The 18,912-nt window shown below is 45.6% G+C and overlaps 1 protein-coding gene across 3 annotated transcripts; it reads right to left on the reverse strand.

Moving 5' to 3' along the window:
* Positions 1 to 92: 92 nt before the first annotated feature.
* LOC122436573 (glutathione S-transferase Mu 1-like) lies at positions 93 to 9,378 on the reverse strand. Of its 3 annotated transcripts, XM_043460399.1 has the most exons (8): positions 9,253 to 9,378; positions 8,906 to 8,981; positions 8,276 to 8,340; positions 7,618 to 7,699; positions 7,420 to 7,520; positions 6,666 to 6,761; positions 6,467 to 6,577; positions 93 to 605 (listed from the first exon to the last, which is right to left on the reverse strand). In XM_043460399.1, exons 1-8 carry the CDS (start codon positions 9,286 to 9,288, stop codon positions 516 to 518), a joined length of 657 nt encoding a protein of 218 aa, XP_043316334.1. In that variant the 5' UTR covers positions 9,289 to 9,378; the 3' UTR covers positions 93 to 515. The 3 variants fall into 3 exon arrangements, with proteins under 3 accessions (XP_043316334.1, XP_043316335.1, XP_043316333.1); XM_043460400.1 differs by lacking the exon at positions 6,467 to 6,577; XM_043460398.1 differs by lacking the exons at positions 6,467 to 6,577; positions 6,666 to 6,761; positions 7,420 to 7,520 and having other exon boundaries at positions 7,618 to 7,747; positions 9,210 to 9,337.
* Between the last annotated feature and the right edge of the window lie 9,534 nt (positions 9,379 to 18,912).

The raw sequence follows: 18,912 nt of genomic DNA on the forward strand, positions 1-18,912 counted from the left end.
AAGGGACAACAGAGGGGAAAATACACACCCCCACGTACCCAACACAGTCAGTCATGACTCCAGGAAGCCCTGAACAAATAAGACAAGACACAGCAAGTGTGATAAGGCTTTACTGGGGATCAGACAGGCTGGGCAGGAAACACACTGGGAAGCAGGGCGTGCATACCAGGCCAGGTCTGGTCTTCAAGGTAGTGCTGGGAGCTCAGAACACAGCTCCAAGGCCAGGAGTCTGGCTGGGCTGCTCACAGCAGAAGTAATCATGGAAGGGAAGAATAGTCTGGGTGGCTTTAATGCAGCAGGGATAATGTGGGGTGGGGGAGGAACTTTGCTCAAAAATAGTGGGAAACAATCTTTAAAGTAGGGATGGAAAGGGGTGTGGGAGGGAGATAAGGGGGCCAAGCAGCCCTCTAGAGTGAACAGAAGGAGAAAGAAAAACACCGAACGTTCTGTGTGCAGGAAGGTCCGCCTGGTCTCCGGGGCCCTGGCTCCTCGCGCCCGTCTCCTGGTTGCACGCACTACTTGTTGCCCCACACGGCAAGCTTCAGGAAGAGAGGGCCTGGGAGGAAGCGGCTGGACTGCATGTAGGCAGAGATCTTCTTCAGGCCCTGAGGGTGGGAAAAAGAACACCAGGCCTCAGGTCTGCTGCCCCACTGGAACCCAGGCAGCTCTCCCCACGTTTGGGACCTGGGGTACAGCCCTTCCATGTGGGAGTCAAATGTTGGGGCAAAAGATAGTCTTCTCGGGTCCCCAGCTCTGGAAAGCTAACTCTTCCAATTTCCTGTAATTCATTTGACATCCAGACTTATCACATACAGAGACTTTATACTGTATTAAATGGTGCTGTAATCCACTAGACATGGTGACATAGGTTCAGAATCTCTACACAACTCCCTTCCAAGTGGATTCTACTGAGACCATTTATCAGAAGGGAAATTGAGGCACACAGAAGATAAGCACCTCCCTCATGCTCACACTGCACAGAAGTAACATGGCTAGAATGCAGCCTGTTCTCCCTCTCCATTCTGAGTCTCTCTGCTGCATCCCCTCCCCCATAGCTGAAATCAAGGAGGCTCACTCATCATCCACTTACACAAACAGTTAAGTGACTCTCAGCCCAGTTGCCCACCAACAGTGCCTGCAAGGCAATTCATGATGGGAAAAAACAAGATGAAACTTTCTATGTTTTGGATACATGGTCCCTAGATGGTTAAGATGCATAAGCTCCAGAAAGAATGAAGTGGCTGGGCCAAAGCAGAAATAATGCTCAGTTTTGGATGTATCTGGTAGTAAAAGCAAGGTCTGATGCTTTTAAGAATAATACTGCATAGGAACCAGGAACAATAGGTCCATGAATCAAGGTAAATGGGTTGTGGTCAAGCAGGAGATGGCAAGATTAAACATCATCTTAGGAATCGGTGAAATAAAATGGATGGAAAAGGGAGATTTTAATTCAGATGACCATTATATCTACTACTGTGGTGAAGAATCCCTTAGAAGAAATGGAATAGCCCTTATAGTCAACAAGACTCCAAAATGCAGTACTTGGGTGCAATCTCAAAAACAACACAATGATTTTGGTTCGTTTCCAAGACAAACCATTCAACATCACAGTAATCCAACTCTATGCCCCCACCACTGATGCCAAAGAAGCTGAAGTTGACTAATTCTATGAAGACCTACAATACCTTCTAGAACTAACATCAAAACAAAGCAGTCTTTTTTCATCATCGGGGATTGGAATGGAAAACTATGAAGTCAAGAGATACCTGGAATAACAGGCAAGTTAGACCTTGGAGTACATAAATGAAGCAGGGCAAAGGCTAACAGAGTTTTGTCAAGAGAACAAGCTGGTCATAGTAAACACCCTTTTCTAACATACCAAGAGGTATGTTAGAGGTATGTCCTCTATACAAGGACATCACCAGATGGCCAATACCAAAATCAGATTGATTATGTTCTTTGCAGTCAAAGATGGAGAAGCTCTACACAGTCAGTATAAACAAAACTTGGAGCTTACTGTGGCTCAGATCATCAGCTCCTTATTGCAAAATTTAGGCTTAAATTAAAGAATGTAGGGAAAACCACTAGGCCATTCAGGTAGCACCTAAATCCATTCCCCGATGATTATACAGTGGAGGTGATTAGTAGATTCAAAAGATTAGGTCTGGTAGACAGAGTGCCTGAAGAACATGGATGGCGGTTCATAACATTGGACAAGAGGCAGTGACCGAAATCATCTGAAAGAAAAAGAAATGCAAGAAGGCAAAATGGTTGTCTGAGAAGGTTTTACAAATAGCTGAGGAAAAAGGAGAAGTGAAAGGCAAAGGAGAAAGGGAAAGATATACTCAACTGAATGCAGAGTCCGAGAGTATACCAAGATCTATTAAATGAGATAAGACCTTCTTAAACAAACAATGCAAAGTAGAGGAAAACAATAGAATGGGAAAGAATGGGAAAGACTAGAGATCTCTTCAAGAAAATTGGAGACATCAAGGGAACATTTCATGCAAGGAAGGGCACAATAAAAGACAAATGGTAAGGACATAATAGAAGCAGAAGAGATTAAGAAGAGGTGGCAAGAATACACTGAAGAACTACACAAAAAAAGGTTTTAATGACCCAGATAACCACAATGGTGTGGCCACTCACCTAGAGCCAGACATCCTGGAGTGTGAAGTCAAGTGGGCCTTAAGAAACATTACTACAAACAAAGCTAGTGGAGGTGACAGACTTCCACCTGAACTACTGAAAGTCCTAAAAGATGATGCTGTTAAAATGTTGCACTCAATATGTCAATAAATTTGGAAAACTGATCAGTGGCCACAAGTCTGGAAGAGGTCAGTTTTCATTCCAATCCCAAAATAGAGCAATGCCAAAGAATGTTCAAACTACTGTACAATTGCACTTATTTCACATACTAGCAAGGTTATGCCCAAAATCCTTCATGCTAGGCTTCAACAGTACGTGAACCAAGAACTTCCAATGTAAAAGCTGTCTAGAAAAGGCAGAGAAACCAGAGATCAAACTGCCAACATTTGTTGGACCATGGAAAAAGCAAGGGGGTTCCAGACAGACATTCACTTCTGCTTCATTGACTGCGTGGATCACAACAAACTGGAAAATTCTTAAAGAAGTGGAAATACTAGACCACTTATCTATCACCTGAGAAACCTGTATGTAGGAGAGTTAGAACCTTAGATGGAACAATGGACTGGTTCAAAAATGGGAAAGGAGTAAGACAAGACTACATACTGTCAGCCTGCTTATTTAACTTACATGCAGAATACATCATGCAAAATGCTGGCCTGGATGAATGACAAGGTGGAATCAAGATTGCCAGGAGAAACATCAGCAACCTCAAATAAGCAGATAATACCACTCTAATGGCAGAAAGTGAAGAGGAACTAAAGAGCCTCTTGATGAGGGTGAAAGAGAGAGTGAAAAAGCTGGCTTGAAACTCAACATTCAAAAAAATAAGACCATGGCATCCAGTTCCATTGCTTAATGGCAAATAGAAGGGGCAAATAGAAGGGGAAAACATGGAAGCACTGACAGATTTTACTTTCCTGGGCTCCAAAATCACTGTGTACGGTGACTGAAGCCATGAAATTAAAAGATGTTTGCTCCTTGAAGGGCTTCCCTGGTGGCTCAGACGGTAAAGAATTTGCCTAATGTGGGAGACCTGGGTTTGATTCCTGGGTTGGGAAGATTCCCTGGAGAAGGGAAAGGCCACCCACTCCAGTATTCTTGCCTGGATAATTTTATGGACAAAGGAGCCTGGCAGGCTACAGTCCATGGGGTCACAAAGAGTCAGACATGACTGAGTGAATTTCACTTTCACTTGCTTCTTGGAAAGAAAGCTATGACAAACCTAGACAACATATTAAAAAACAGAGACATCACTTTGCCAACAAAGGTCTGTTTGGTCACAGCTATGGTTTTTCCAGTAGTCATATATGGATGTGAGAGTTGGACCATAAAGAAGGTTCATCGACAAAGAATTGATGTTTTTGAACTGTGGTGCTGGAGAAGACTCTTCAGAGTCCCTTGACCTGCAAGGAGATCAAACCAGTCAATCCTAAAGGAAATCAACCTTGAGTATTCATTGGAAGGACTGATGTTTAAGCTGAAGATCCAATACTTTGGCCACCTGATAGGAAGAGCTGACTTATTGGGAAAGACCCCGATGTTGGGAAAGATCGAGGGCAAGAGAACAGGGCAACAGAGGGTGAGATGGTTGGATGGCATCATCGACTCAATGGACATGAGTTCGAGCAAACTCTGGGAGATGGTGAAGGACAGGGAGGCCTGGTGTGCAGCAGTTCATGGGATTGCAAAGAGTTAGACACAACTGAGCAACTGAACAACACTGTTCTTAAGTTGTGAGGGTTTTTTCCCAATTGACATCTGGTCATAAGAGTATTTGTTCTTCTCATTCTCCAAAATTATTCTCTTTCTCAGAAAAGGTTCCTAGTTGCAAGAGTTTCCATAGAGATGGGCCCTAGCAAAACAAAAGTGCTCAGAAAGTGTCCAAGCAACTTGCAGAAGAGACCACATTTCACCCAATTATTCAGGAAAACATGGATGAAACATGATAGGAGGGTTGTAGCAACAAGACTAGGCTAGGCCAGACTCTAATTTTTCCACTTAAAAGACACAGACCAATTGCCTGGACTGGGACCTGAGCCCACTCTCACGGGGCCTCAACCTACCTCATCCTCAGTCCTGCTACAGCCAGCCAGGCAGCAACACTCAGGTGCACCTGTGCACCATCTTCGCAAGACAGACAGTGCCCAAGAGGTCCCAGGACTCCAAGATCTAGGGCTGCCTGTACCCCACAGCCCAGGCCCCAACAGGCCACACACTGCAGGCCACATCTGTCCCCATCCTCCCTGCTGGGCAGTCACCCCAGCTCTTGCAAAATTTTCAAGGCAACAAGCCTTGGACCAAAACCAGAGCTGATGAGAACTAGCTGAGAAAGCAGATTTCATGATAGAAGTGGGCATACAAAACAGATTGTAGACTGAAAAACCTCTTGGACAAGAGCTTCAAATTTCCATATCCATCACAAAGCAGACTCTGTTGCTCTCCAGTTGGGTGAATGATGAGCTGGGAGGTGAGGTCAGGCTGTGCTCCTCCAGAGCCAAGGTGGCCCCACACACACCACACAGCTCAGGGTTCCTATAGTTCTCCAGCTGCACTGAGCCCCAGACGCAGGGCACCAGGACTGTGTAACATCTGTATCCCCCTTGTGCCTGACACAGTGTCTCATACAGGGGAGAGGATCAGATCAGTGAACGTGACTTAAAATGAAAATACTAACCCATCTTTCAGACAGAATCTGGAGTAACGGGAAGGAAGACAGGATGGGAGATGAGGAGGGAAGGAAAGTACCCACCAAATGAGAAGTCAAGATAAAATCCTTGCACAGGACATCTATATTATGTTAGCAGAAATGTTATGTTAGTCACTCAGTCATATGCGACTCTTTGGAACCCCACAGACTATAGCCCCCCCGCCCCCAGGCTCCTCTGTCCATGGAATTCTCCAGGCAAGAATACTAGAGTGGGTAGCCATTCCCTTCTCCAGGGTATCTTCCCAACTAAGGGATCAAACCGGGGTCTCCCACAGTGCAGGCAGATTTTTTACCATCTGAGTCACCAGGGAAGCCACCAACTACAGCTCTGAGAATCTCAGAACAACAGGCAGAGACTCAGTTGCTGCAAAGCCCTTTAGAGATGAGGAGAAAATATTGTCTGTCTTTTTAGTCCTTGATATTACTACTACTGTGTCTCACTCTACTAATGCCAGCTGAATATCACCTCCTGAAGGTTCTGCTTCCTCCACACTTTCCAGAGCTGTGAGCCAGTCATGAAAGGGACCCGAGGGTTTTATTCCTACAGCAAATGAGGAGCCACTGATGCTGCCCATGGAAGTCAGACGCTCTGACTAGGAGCCCAGCACAGCCTGTACTGGTTCTGTGACCTGCAAAAATTACTTGTCCTTTCAGGTTGACTCCTTATCTGTAAAATGAAGAGGATAATTTTTCTACCATATAGTAATGTTATAAAGATTAAATTTGACACAATATATGTCATTGCTGAGCAGAGACTCTGGCATAAACCAAGTTCTCCATAAATGCTATTCTTCACTGTAGTTCCAACTAGGAAATCATCCAGGCTTCTCAGGTGGCACTAGTGATAAAGAACTCATCTACCAATGCAGGAGATGAAAGAGATGCAGGTTCGATCTTTGGACTGGGAAGATCCCCTAGAGGAGGGCATAGCAACCCACTCCAGTATTCTTCCCTGGATAATCCCATGGACAGAGGAGCCTGGCAGGCTACAGTTTGTAGGGTCACGAAGAGTTGGACATGACTGAAGCAACTTAGCATGCATACACACAGGAAAGTATCAGGGAAAGGTGGGAGAAGAGACATAAATACTAGGGGGAGCATGGGAATGACCTCAAAACGTGTGAGGAAATCTTTCAGGTTTGGGAATTCATCCAAGCACCTGGGCTCAAATATGCGTTGCAAATCAAGGATGTCATAAGCCAGGAAATCCACATAGGTGAGCTGCAGGAAGACAAAGCATGAATGCGCACCAAACTCTGAACCTGGGGAAAAATGACAGCTCTCCCTCCCCAGAAGCCATCCCCCTTACCTTGTTCCCTGCAAACCAACACCTCTTCCCCAGAAAAACTGAGAAGAGCTTCATCCTTCCAGGAATTTCCTTCAAGTAACCAGGTTTCAGTTTCTCCTGAGACACAAAACAGCTGTCACCGCCTTCAGACAGACTCCCTGGCAGAGAGCAGGCCTCCCAGGGCTGCGTCTGATCCCAGCTATCAGGTGAGCAGCCATGTCCCCTGACTGCACCTGGGTCAGTGCCCACGCTGCAATTCAACCCACCTGTGTTCATCAGACTCCTATGGGGACCACCTCCCATCTGTGAGAGGCGATGGGAAGACAAAGGGCAAAACCACACTGTTCCTGAACCTGTCACCACTCAGCTCCAGACACCTGCCCTGGGTCAGACCAGCAGTGCTCTGAGACCTGGCAGAGCTTGGGCCTCAGACCTCAGGCCAATAAACACTAGAATGACTAGGAAAAAAGTCCTATGTTCCAGTCTGGGAGTCAGAAATGGTGTAGACGCCTGAGCAGTTTCTGGACAGTTGGAGAGAATCTGAGAGGCTGAAAGACAAGAGGGAGAGGAATAAAGTCTGACCCCGGGCTGCCTACTAGGCACCTGTGTTTATGCCAGAGATGTCGAGGAGGAGACACTGGGTTAACAACGTAAACACCTGTCTAGGAACTGAATTTCCACCCAGAGGAAGCTGGAGTCTTTCCTAAGATTCTCCAGTGTAGAGGACCGTGTCCAGCATTTCAAACCCTGTCCAGTCCAATGTGAAAGGACTCACAAAGTCAGGGCTGTAGCAGATCCTGGCCATGTGCAAGCGGACATCCATAACCTGGTTCTCCAGTAAGTCCACTCGGATCTTCTCCTCCTCTGTCTCCCCACCTGTGGCCACACAGCAGACTCACCCTCAGCATCCCACTGCAGTCCAGCCCAGGGCATGGCCACCTGTGCCCCTGCCCCCAACCCCATGCCCACTCACACATGTTGTGCTTGCGAGCGATGTGGCGAAGGATGGCATTGCTCTGGGTTAGCTTGTGAGTCCCATCAATTAAGTAGGGCAGCTGGAAGAACAACAGGGCCTGGTCACTTGGGCCACCTGCGTCACCGTCCTTGAGTAAGAGCAGAGATGAAACCTGGCACTCACAGAGCATGGTCCACTGCAGACATTAAATGCTGCTGCTGCTAAGTCACTTCAGTCGTGTCCGACTCTGAACGACCCCATAGACGGCAGCCCACCAGGCTCCCCCATCACTGGGATTCTCCAGGCAAGAACACTGGAGTGGGTTGCCATTTCATGCCAATGCATGAAAATGAAAAGTGAAAGTGAAGTCGCTCAGTCGTTTCTGACTCTTAGCGACCCCATGGACTGCAGCCTACCAGGCTCCTCCATCCATGGGATTTTCCAGGCAAGAGTACTGGAGTGGGGTGCCATTGCCTTCTCTGGCAGACACTAAATGATATGCTGTAAAATGAAGGGATGAGCTGGGACACAGAGCATCATGGAAAGGTAGAAAACAGAACCAGGAAGTTGAGAGGCAGAGCAGAAGGCACCAGTTCCTGAAACCTCTAAGCCAGGGAAGAAGATGGATAGAGACACTGTCCACTCCCCCTCCCAGCACCCCAGCGCCTGTACGTACATTGGGGAAGTCCAGACCCAGCTTGGATTTTTCATTCAGCCACTGGCTTTTGTTATAGTCAGGAGCTGTGAAAAAGAAGATGGAATGAAACAACCTCTCACGAATCCAACCCTCCTTTCCAGGAGGACCCAGCAAGGAGTAGAGGCAAGACCCCCCCTGAACTGGTGAATCTGGTATCTGAACCACTAAGTCTCACATGGAGCTTTCAGGGGAAAAACCAACTTAGAAACTTCTTGAAACTAGGTGAGTAATCCTTACAAAGGGTTTGCTGCTGCTAAGTCACTTCAGTCATGCCCGACTCTGTGTGACCCCATAGACGGCAGCCCACCAGGCTCCCCCGTCCCTGGGATTCTCCAGGCAAGAACCCTGGAATGGGTACAGAGGGTTTAGGTAAGCACTAGGGGGAGCCTGTGCCAATGGTTGATACAGGACCCAGCTGTGGGCTCTCATATCCTTCCTTGGAGGCCAGCTGCACCCTAAAGGGTTCGGGAAGGGGCAGGTCCCTGCTCCAGCTGGGCGGGCTGGAGGGGAGGGCAACAGACGTGAACAACAGGGGTCAGAACATGGGATGCTTGGCACCAAATCAGCATGAGTTGGACAGAAGACAGGACATGACAAGGATGTCATTACCGTCCCCCATCGTGTACTTCTTTTCCTCATAGTTTGAGTCTGTGTACTCCAGGAGCAGGCGGATGGCGTGGGCCAGCTGAGAGAGACGGCCGGAGGGAGAGCAGATGTCAGGTCTTAATATGACTTTCTGTGTTCCCACAACCTCAACACCAACCCCCACCCACACTCCCGCACACAAGCCCCGCTTGAGAAAAAAGGGCAGAGGGATAGGACTTTGGGCTTGGCTCCACCAAGCTCTGAACAGGAATATTCTAGTGAAATCAATCCCCATTGCACAGCATTTCCCACCCCCAACCCTCCCTACCCTGCCGGCCTCCATCCTTCCCGCCTTGGTGACCCCAGCTCACTCCGCGGATGTCCCAGTAACCCAGGATCATGGCCATGGGGCTGGTTTCCGTGCTGAGTGGAGACACTTCACAGGGGCTGGGCTGGAAATTTATCCTCTGACCCGGCGGTGAAGGCGGGACCGGAAGCACCCGCCCCTCTTCTAGGCCCCACCCCCAGCGCGACCCCCAACTCGGCGAGGCCTTTCCTAGATGCAGCCCTAGGCAAGCGAAAATGAGACCTATTTCCGCCTCAGAGCCAAGGGGTGTCCAGAGACATGGTGTGGGCTCAGAGATGCCAAGAACCCCCGGGTCGGGCTCACCTGGTTCCTGATCCCAGTCAGATCTCTGCTAAGTCGGTGGAGTTGGCGGGACGCTCAGGAAACAAACCGGAATCAACAGCAGCAAGGCTCTTCTGCCTTCCCTTGCCTCTCAGGAACCGCATAGGTTTGCCCTTGGGCTTCAGAGATCCCACGAGCTCTGGGAAACTCTGACCACCAAGTTTAGGCCAAGAGCAGGTGCCCCTCAAATTGCGAGGTTAATTGGCACCTGTCACAGGAAGAACAGGACTCCAGGCAATCCTAAAGCTCCTCAATCAGTTACGATCCCTAACAGCCTCAAGTCTTGGAGGAAAAGCCTATCACTGGGATAGGAAGAATCACCCAGGTCAAGAAAATGTGTCTCAGTGCCTTTCTTCCGGGCCTATGGAGGACCCCGCCCTTCCCTGCTGTTCTAAGAGTGAAACTGATCAAATGTAAATTAATCAACTAGTTTATGGTTTGGATTGTGAATCTAAATCCAGAACCAGGCCCAGCAATGATGTCAAAGTGCAGTCCAGAAATATCCTGAAAGCCAGCTAGATGCCCCTCACATGATACAGTGATGGGGAGAATGGTGGTCACAGAAGGAATGTGACTGAAAGGGGAAGAGCTGTCCTCAGAACAGTCAGTCTCCTCTCTTGTAGCAGAGAGTTGCCAGGAGGGACGGCAGTCAGGAACCTGAAGGACGGTGCACAGGACCGCAGTCAGAGTGGGCCCAGCACACCCTCAGCTGCCCAGGTCCACAGATTCCAGCCCTCATCCTGCCTCCTGACCCCTGTGTGATTCTGTGTATGAGAGGATGGTTCAAGTGTCCTTTAAATTCACTCTGTGATATAACCTCCAGAAAACCAGCTTCTACCTGTCAGTGTTCTTCTTGGAAGTTTGAAGGCTATTTCAAATTTAGGAGAATAGGACATAAGTTGGCCTGTGTTTCCTCTTCTTTGTTTAAAGAGTATTACAAATTAGTGGATATATGAAAACAGATGAAAAGAACATTTGAAAACAAATGGGTCTACAAGTTAAAACACAAGGTTGAGGGACTTCCTGGATGATCCAGTGGCTAAGACTGCATGCTCCCAATGCAAGGGGCCAAGGTTCAATCCCTGGTTGGGGAACTAGATCCTGCATGCCAAAACTAGGAGTTTGCATGCCACAACTAAAAAAAAAAAAGATCCCACAGGCCACAAGGAAGATCAAAGATCCCCCATGCCACAACTAAGACCCAGCGCAGATGAATAAATGAATAAATATTTTTTTAAATAATTCAAGGTTGATGCACTAGAAAAATAAGTTAAACTAGGTACACTTTGTTCAGATTAAACTAATGTGAACCAGGTATTCAATAAAAGTTTCAAACCACCAAGGGGTTGAGGATACAGATAGATTTTATCTAATTCACATTAAATCACAGAGTGTGCACATCTCTGCTAAGTTGGGGAGAAGGGAGAGTGTGTCAGCAGAGACCAGCAGAGCTCAGTCCCTCTGTGTTCCTCTAGTCCCTACCCTGCCAGTCTTCAGGGCTCAGCTCTTGATGCAGACTCAGGATGTGGCTCAGGTCAGGTGGATACCCTGGTCTGGTTTGTCCACAGGGAGACGATGGTGGCCATGCAAACACAGAAGTGCTGGCCCTCTTGATAATTATATGTTTCCTTAATATAAGGAGTTGCCATTCTGGGTTTTACACATTTTGAGCTTAGAACAGAAACCTGACTAGATTCCACGAAGAAAATGGCTGTTTCAAATTAACAAAGAGAATAATAACTTTTAAACTAGGTAAAACTGATACTGTAATATAATGTAATTTATTCATCTATCCTTCATTCCTTTTTTGCAAAGAACAATCGTTGTGATCCCGTCATATAGTAGCCAAAAGAGTAAGACAATCCTGGGTAATAAAGGCTGGATGTCAGCTGGGAGAAATTTTTAAGTATAGAAGAGATTTTCAGTGTTCAAACACCAAGGGGCACTGAGAGGGAGGGAGGTTGAAGGCAGGAGAAAGAGGCAGAGTCTGCTAGGGCAAAGAACTGAGGACAGGGATGGGCCCCAAGCACAGGTGGCCCCATCAGGAAGAAGATGTCAGTTTTGCAGGAGGAAGACATCAGTTTTGCAGGAGGAAGAAGAGGGCTGGCGGAGAAGGCTCTCAGACTCAGCCACCGGGCCCAGGGGTCCCATTGGTGGGGGCAGTGGGTGTGTGGAAGGCCGTAGGGGGCAGTGGGGACTTGGGAAACTGGAGAGGGGGCTGAAGGGCCTAATGCAGCCAGCCAGTGGTTGTCTCGCTGATATTCAGTGTCAGTGTAGCTATGTCTTCTGGATTTACATATGCTCTTGCTTGACTGTAACATGTTGACAAGTTCTAATATTTTAGAGAACATTGTTCAGGACATCAAAACATATAGTGTCCGGTATCCAGTCAAGAACTCCAGCTTCTGGTCTCCTGCATGGCCTTCCATAATTCCCTCCAACTCTACTATTGACCTTTTGAATTCTCTAGCGAATTAACAGAAACTGTATGTGAAATAGCCTCAGAATACTAAATTATACAGTGTAAGTGCATACAAACAATAGAATTAAAATGTGCACTACTTGTTAATTTTTTTTAAGACTTGGAAATAGTCTGTGTAAGCTTAGAATATCCAAGATATAAAGAACATTTTTTAACCTGAAAATAACAAAATTAAAAACCCAGTGACAATTTACCACCAAATTGTATGTTTGACAAATTTTTACTACTTGCTTATATTCTTTTCAATAACGAAAGACAGATGAACTCAGTTTTCAGGAATTTAGAAAAGGAACCAAGTTCAAGGTGAAAATTATGGAAAATAAGAAACAATGCTAAGAACAAAAATTCCACATTTAAACAAATGCTTATAAAACCCTTAGTTAATTGTCTGAAAACACTAGTAAATCAATACAACAGTAGGCTAACAGCAAAAACAAAAAGTTTTACATGATAGTAAAAATCAGGACTGAGGAAGATACCTAAAAATTAGTCAAACAATTTCTAAAGGTGGGGGAAATCTCTCTCAGGTAATGGCTAATTAATGTTACAAACAAATGGAACAAACATACACACATCAAAATATGTGCTAAAGAAACAAAGATTCTGAATGAATAATAGCATTATAAAGAAAAATAATAACCCAAAAGAACACTTGGTCCTTGGGAATTTTTTTGGTAATTTTTCAAAGCTTTCTAAACAGAAATGCAATACAGAAATTGTCACAAACTGTAGACAAGTGTGGCCTGAAAGGACACATAGAATACCCTAGAAAGGACAACACAGGTGAAGACAATTATAAATCACTGTCACTTATGAACCTAAACCCAAACATTAGCAATGACAACTTAGAGCACAGAGGGTGGTGTTTTGGTATAAAAGGCCCCTGTGCTCATAGGGAGCATTTGAGAAACAGAGAGAAGACGGAAGGAGGAGGGGAGAAGGCGGAGAAATCAAGTGTGGAAAGTTAGTATCGGGGTCTACATAAGTTCTTTGTACTTTCGAAAATTTTCTAGAAGTCTGAAATGTCAAAGCTTAAAAAAAGTTTACCAGATGATCTAGGACATACATGGATATATTATTAATCAAAATAGAAGTTTCATCAAGGAAGACTGATCTTATCAACGTGTGGCATTCTGATTTTCCTTTCTTCTTTTTTTAAAATTTATTTTTATTATGTCTTGATATATATACACTTCTATATTTATGTATTTTTTATTTTATTTACTTCTGGCTGCACTGGGTCTTCGTTGCTGCTGCGGGCTTTCTCTCGTTGCAGAGCTTCTCACTGCGGTGAGCTTCTCACTGTGGTGGCTTCTCCTGTTGCAGGGCACAGGCTCTAGGAGATCGGGCCTCAGTAGCTACAGTACGCAGGCTCTGTGGTTGTGGCTCTCAGACCCTGGAGTGTGTACGCTTTAGTAGTTGTGGCACACGGGCTTAGCTGCTTCTCAGCACGTAGAATCTTCCCTGACCAGGGATTGAACCCATGTCCCCTGCATAGGCAGGTGGATTCTTATTCACTGCACCTCCAGGAAGTCTGACTTTCCTTTCTTTTTAAATGTTAGCCTCCATTCACTACATCATTTGTCTTCCTTTGGGACAGGGGGTGATTCTTTCCCTCAAGGGACATTTTCAGTGTCTATGGACACTTATGATTGTCACGACTGGGAAGTGCTATTGGCATCTAATGGGTGAGGAGTTGGGATACTGCAAAAAACCTCAATATGTGTAAGACAGTCCCCCACAATCTAGAATTACGCCATCTAAACTGTCTGGTGCTGAGGTTAAGATATTCTAGTCTATGGCCATAGGTCAAAACCTGCAGCTGGTTTTCCTCCTACTGCCCTGGCAGGAGGAGCCAGAGCACCCACGAGCCTGGTCACAGACCAACAGCAGGGAGGGCTGTCTGCAGGGACGACCGGAAACTGTCCTGCTCTGGGGGCTGTCTCCGCAGGCACCGGGCAACAGATCAGGACAAGAGCAGGAGAGCGGGGCAGAGAATGTGGTGCTGGGCTGGCAGCCTGGGCCTCCCAGGTGCAGAGTGTGGTGTGGGGTCGCTCTGGGTGTCAGACAGTGGGCTCATGCAGAGCTCCCCAAGGTTCATTCCAGGGCCGCAGCGCTGCCCTCCGCCAGGACAGTTAATTCTCCAGGAGCTGCTGACATGGCTGCATGGGAAGAACCGAATGGATTGTTACACCGTGTCCACCAAGGGGCAAGTTTGGGGAAGGTCTTTGGTGTGGCTGTCATAGCACAGTCCCGCTTAGACTGGGGGAGCTGGGTCAGGCGGTCGTCAGGACACCCCTGTCTGAAAAGCAGTGGCGTGCTCAGAAGCCTGGACAGCCATGCTCCCCACAGCCAGGCGCTGGGGTCCACAGCTCCTGTGACAGTCTGCAGGCCATCTTCCAGCCCCTGGGCCAGTCGGGTGGCCCTTCAACAGAGGTGGAGCAACCCCATTACACCAAAGGTGAAGGGCTGAGATTGACCACACAAGTTTCTGGGGGCCCTGCTGGGAACTGGCCTGGCCCTGAGGAGAAAGGGAAAAAGTTAAAGGAAAAAAAAAAACTGTCCACATGACTGAGAAGGACATACTGAAAATTCTTACAAGTTACTGCTTTAAATATAAAATAATATCCCCTAAGGAAAGGAAAATGAAGAAAAATCCACAGAGGAAAACATAGAAAATGGACCCCTGTGGCTAATGAGGACCCAAAATAAAATGAAGCTAGGCAGTTATAATGGACCTGGGTTTCAGTCATGTGCTCTGTTTTCTTAGAGAACCACAAGCAAAATCTACAAGGATGCCTGTTTCTGCGGAGGGTCCTATCTTACAAAAAAAAACAACAAACACCCTAACAGGAACCTCCAATGACAGCCAATCATTGAAAACAATCTTGCCATCACTCAGCCAGAATTTGTGGCTGCAAGGACCATCCGGTCCCATTATAAGTCTCTCAAACCATGGTTTCTGTGTTTTTTGTTTACAAAAATCACTCACTCCCTCTCCCTGCGCCCTGCCTCCCAACATATTTTCCATTCCAGCCAAAGTCTGAATATCCTCAGTTTGCAAACCTTGAGAATAAAGCTGTCCTTTTGCTTCAAGATATCCATTTTTCTCTGGGGGTTATTTCTATTAAGGATGACACTGGCAACTCATGATGTCTAGGCCGGGATCCTCTCTGTTTTTAACACCCTCATAGGGTGACCACAGTTGAATATGTCAGCATCTAATGGATATCAGTGATGGAAGTAACCATAGAAACAGCTCCTTTTCCATATTTTACATACCACTCAAGGCCTCCTAGAGACACTGACGCACACACATCAGGTGGGCAAAACATGCAAGAAGACATGTTTGTGACTTGCTCTTTAAAGGCTTTAAAGCAGTCCCTATGATCGAGGAGACTGACCAGTAGAAAAAAAAGGACCTCTTCTCTCCAAACCTCCTTAGAGTTCTATTATAAGACATCTCAGCCAGTCAGTTTGATAGTGGAGACTTCAAAAAAAGGGGTGCTTTAGCTTTTCATTTTATGATTAATTTTACAAACATATTCATTGGTTAATATAATTAGTTTATACATTTATTTGCTATGTGGTAAGAAGTGCAAAATAAAACCACAATTAGTTCCGCTTTGCCTATGAAAAAAGGTTGTGACTGCTGCCACCTCATCTTTTAACTATGATCCAGAATTAAATAAGTCATGGATGAACAAAGTCAAACAGTGCTGGACACAGGGAGATTCATAGGGATTCACTCATCAGCTGGAAACAAGCACAGCCAATAAACGCCAAAAGGTAAAGGTGGAAAACCATAAGGTATGATTATGAGCCCATAAAACTAGCATAAGATGGAATCGTGACACCCCAGCTGCCTAAGACACTGCAGAAAGAGGTCCACGTGCCTTGCTGGGGGCACATCATATAAAGTACTCTCTCTGCAGAGCAATAAAATAGTCTACTATCAAAGCTTTAAACCGTTCTCACCCTTTGCCTTCTAGTATCTTCTTGGGGATCTACCAAATAAGGAAATAAGACAAAGGAAAACATCAGTTTAAGATAATCCTATAGTGTGGTAAAAAAAAAAAGGTAAAAAATTAGAAAACCCCACATGTCCAATAGTGTGCGACTGACAAGGCAAATTGCACTTTATCTGTTGGAAAGAATGAAACATATCCAGTAAATACTTAGTAGTATGTGGACAAGCATATGGTCAATAGGTATAGATTTAAAGGGAAATGGTAAAGGAAAAGAAGAAGCAGCTAAGGATATATGTACACAGGTAGAAGTGAACATAGACAAAACATCCTCTGACATAAATCATACCAACATTTTCTTAGGTCAATCTCCCAAGGCAATAGAAATAAAAACAAAAATAAACAAATGGAACCTAATCAAACTTACAAGCTTTTGCACAGCAAAGGAAACCATTAAAAAGTGAAAAGACAGCCTACAGAATGGGAGAAAATATTTGCAAATGGTGCAACAGATAAGGGCTTAATATCCAAAATATACAAATAGTTCATACAACTCAGCAACAAAAAAACCAAATAACCCGATCAAAACATGGGCAGAATACCTTAACAGACATTTCTCCAAATAAGACATACAGATGGCCAGTAGGTACATGAAAAGATTCTCAACATGAAAAATTATTAGAAAGTTGCAAATCCAAGCTACAGTGAGGTACCATCTCACACCAGTGAGAATGGCCACCATTAAAAAGTCTACAAAAAACAAATGGAAAAAAAAAGAAAAAATAATAATACATGCTGGAGAAGGTGTGGAGAAAAGGGAACCCACCCACACTGTTGGTGGGAATTTAAGTTGGTGCAGCCACTATGGAAAACAGGGTGGAGTTTCCTCAGAAAACCAAACAAAGAGCTACTCTATGATACAACAATACCATTCCTGGGCATGCATCTGGATAAAACTGTAATTTAAAAGGACACCTTCACTCCATGTTCATAGCAGCACTGTTCACATAACTAAAGTATGGAAATAACCCAAATGTCCATCAACAGAAAAATGAATAAATAAGATGTGTGTGTATATATGTATTCCACATACATATTATGCCTAGGCCTCTGCCTAGGGCTAGGAGAAAGAAAAACTCCACTCTGAGGTCCATGCTCTGGCTAAGGCCTTATGGAACCTATATTTTGAAAAGAGTTGTGGCAGTCTGCCCCTCCGGTGTGCCTAGCAACTCCCCCCCAGTCCCATCCCAACCGGGGGTCTCATGCCTCACACTGCCCTCCATCAACATCTTAAAATAACAACTGTGCTGAGCTTGTAAACAACACAGCTTTTCTGGGCCACCTCAACAGGGTCTTGGCATGTCCCTGGAGGGGTGTGGGTCCTCTGCTTCCTGTAGACAGGGCTCAGAACCCCTTCAGCCTGTTTCAGACACTTGGGGAGCCGGCCTCACTGCCCAGCCAACCCCAGGGAACGAGCCCCACTCAAGCAGGAGGCCAGGGGCCCCGAGGCAACTCTGGATTTCCTCTTTCAAGCCATGATAGGGAGCTGTCCAAAGTGGGCCACAATAGTTTCAAAATCCCTAGTAAAAACTAATAGCATTTGAGAATCTCACCGTGGTACTGCACCTCTGTAACCTGGGACCAGCCACAAGCAAATGGGAGGAAGACGCTGGGATGAGGATGGGGAAAATAAAATAATGCCATTTGCAGCAACATGGATGAACATAGAGATTAGCATACTAAGTGAAACAAGTCAGAAAGAGAAAAACTAATACCACATGTGGTATATAAAATATGGCACAAATGAATCTATCTATAAAACAGAAACACTCATGGACACAGAGAACAGACTTGTTGCCAAAGGAGTGAGATGGGAGGAGGGAAGGACTGGGAGTGTGGGATTAGCAGATGTAAACTGCCATATATACAATAGATAAAAAACAAGGGCCTGTGCTATTGCATAGCACAGGCAGTCATACGTGATATCCCTTGTGATAAACAATAATGCAAAAGAATCTCTAAAAAAAAAAAAGACTGTTTTTTACATAACTAGGTTATGTATAGTTGAGTCACATTGCTATACGGTAGAGACTGGAACAACTCTGTAAATCAACTATTGCTGTTGTTGTTCCGTCGCTCAGTCGTGTCCGACTCCTTGTGACCCCATGGACTGCAGCACGCCAGGCTTCCCTGTCCTTCTCCACCTCCTGGAGCTGGCTCAGACTCATGTCCATTGAGTCATGATGCTATCTAACCACCTCGTCCTCTGCTGCTCTCTTCTCCTTTGCTTTCAATCTTTTCCAAAATCAAGGTCTTTTCCAATGATTGGCTCTTCACATCAGGTGGTCATAGTACTGGAGCTTCAGCTTCAGCATCAGTCCTTCCAATGAATATTCAGGGTTGATTTCCTTTAGGATTGGCTGATTTCCTTAAAGTCCAAGGGACTCTCAAGAGTCTTCTCCAGCACCACAATTTAAAAGCATCACTTCTTCAGTGCTCTGACTTCTTTATGGTCCAACTCTACATCCATATATGACTACTGAAAAAAACCATGGCTTTGACTATAGGGAGCTTTGTTGGCAAAGTGATGTCTCTGCTTTTTAATACGCTGCCTAGCTTTGTCACAGCTTTCTTTCCAAAGAGCAAGCATCTTTTAATTTCATGGCTGCAGTCACTATCCACAGTGATTTTGGAGCCCAAGAAAAAATCTGCCACTGCTTCCACTTTTTCTTCTCCTATTTGTCATGAAGTGATGGGACTGGATGCCACGATCTTAGTGTTTGAATGTTGAGTTTTAAGCCAGCTTTTTCACCCACCTCTTTCACCTTTTCCAGAGGCTCTTTAAGTTCCTCCTTACTTTCTGCCATTAGAGTGGTATCATCTGCATATCTGA

The sequence above is a fragment of the Cervus canadensis genome, chromosome 2 (assembly GCF_019320065.1).
Source record: "Cervus canadensis isolate Bull #8, Minnesota chromosome 2, ASM1932006v1, whole genome shotgun sequence".
NCBI classification, from domain to species: domain Eukaryota; kingdom Metazoa; phylum Chordata; class Mammalia; order Artiodactyla; family Cervidae; genus Cervus; species Cervus canadensis.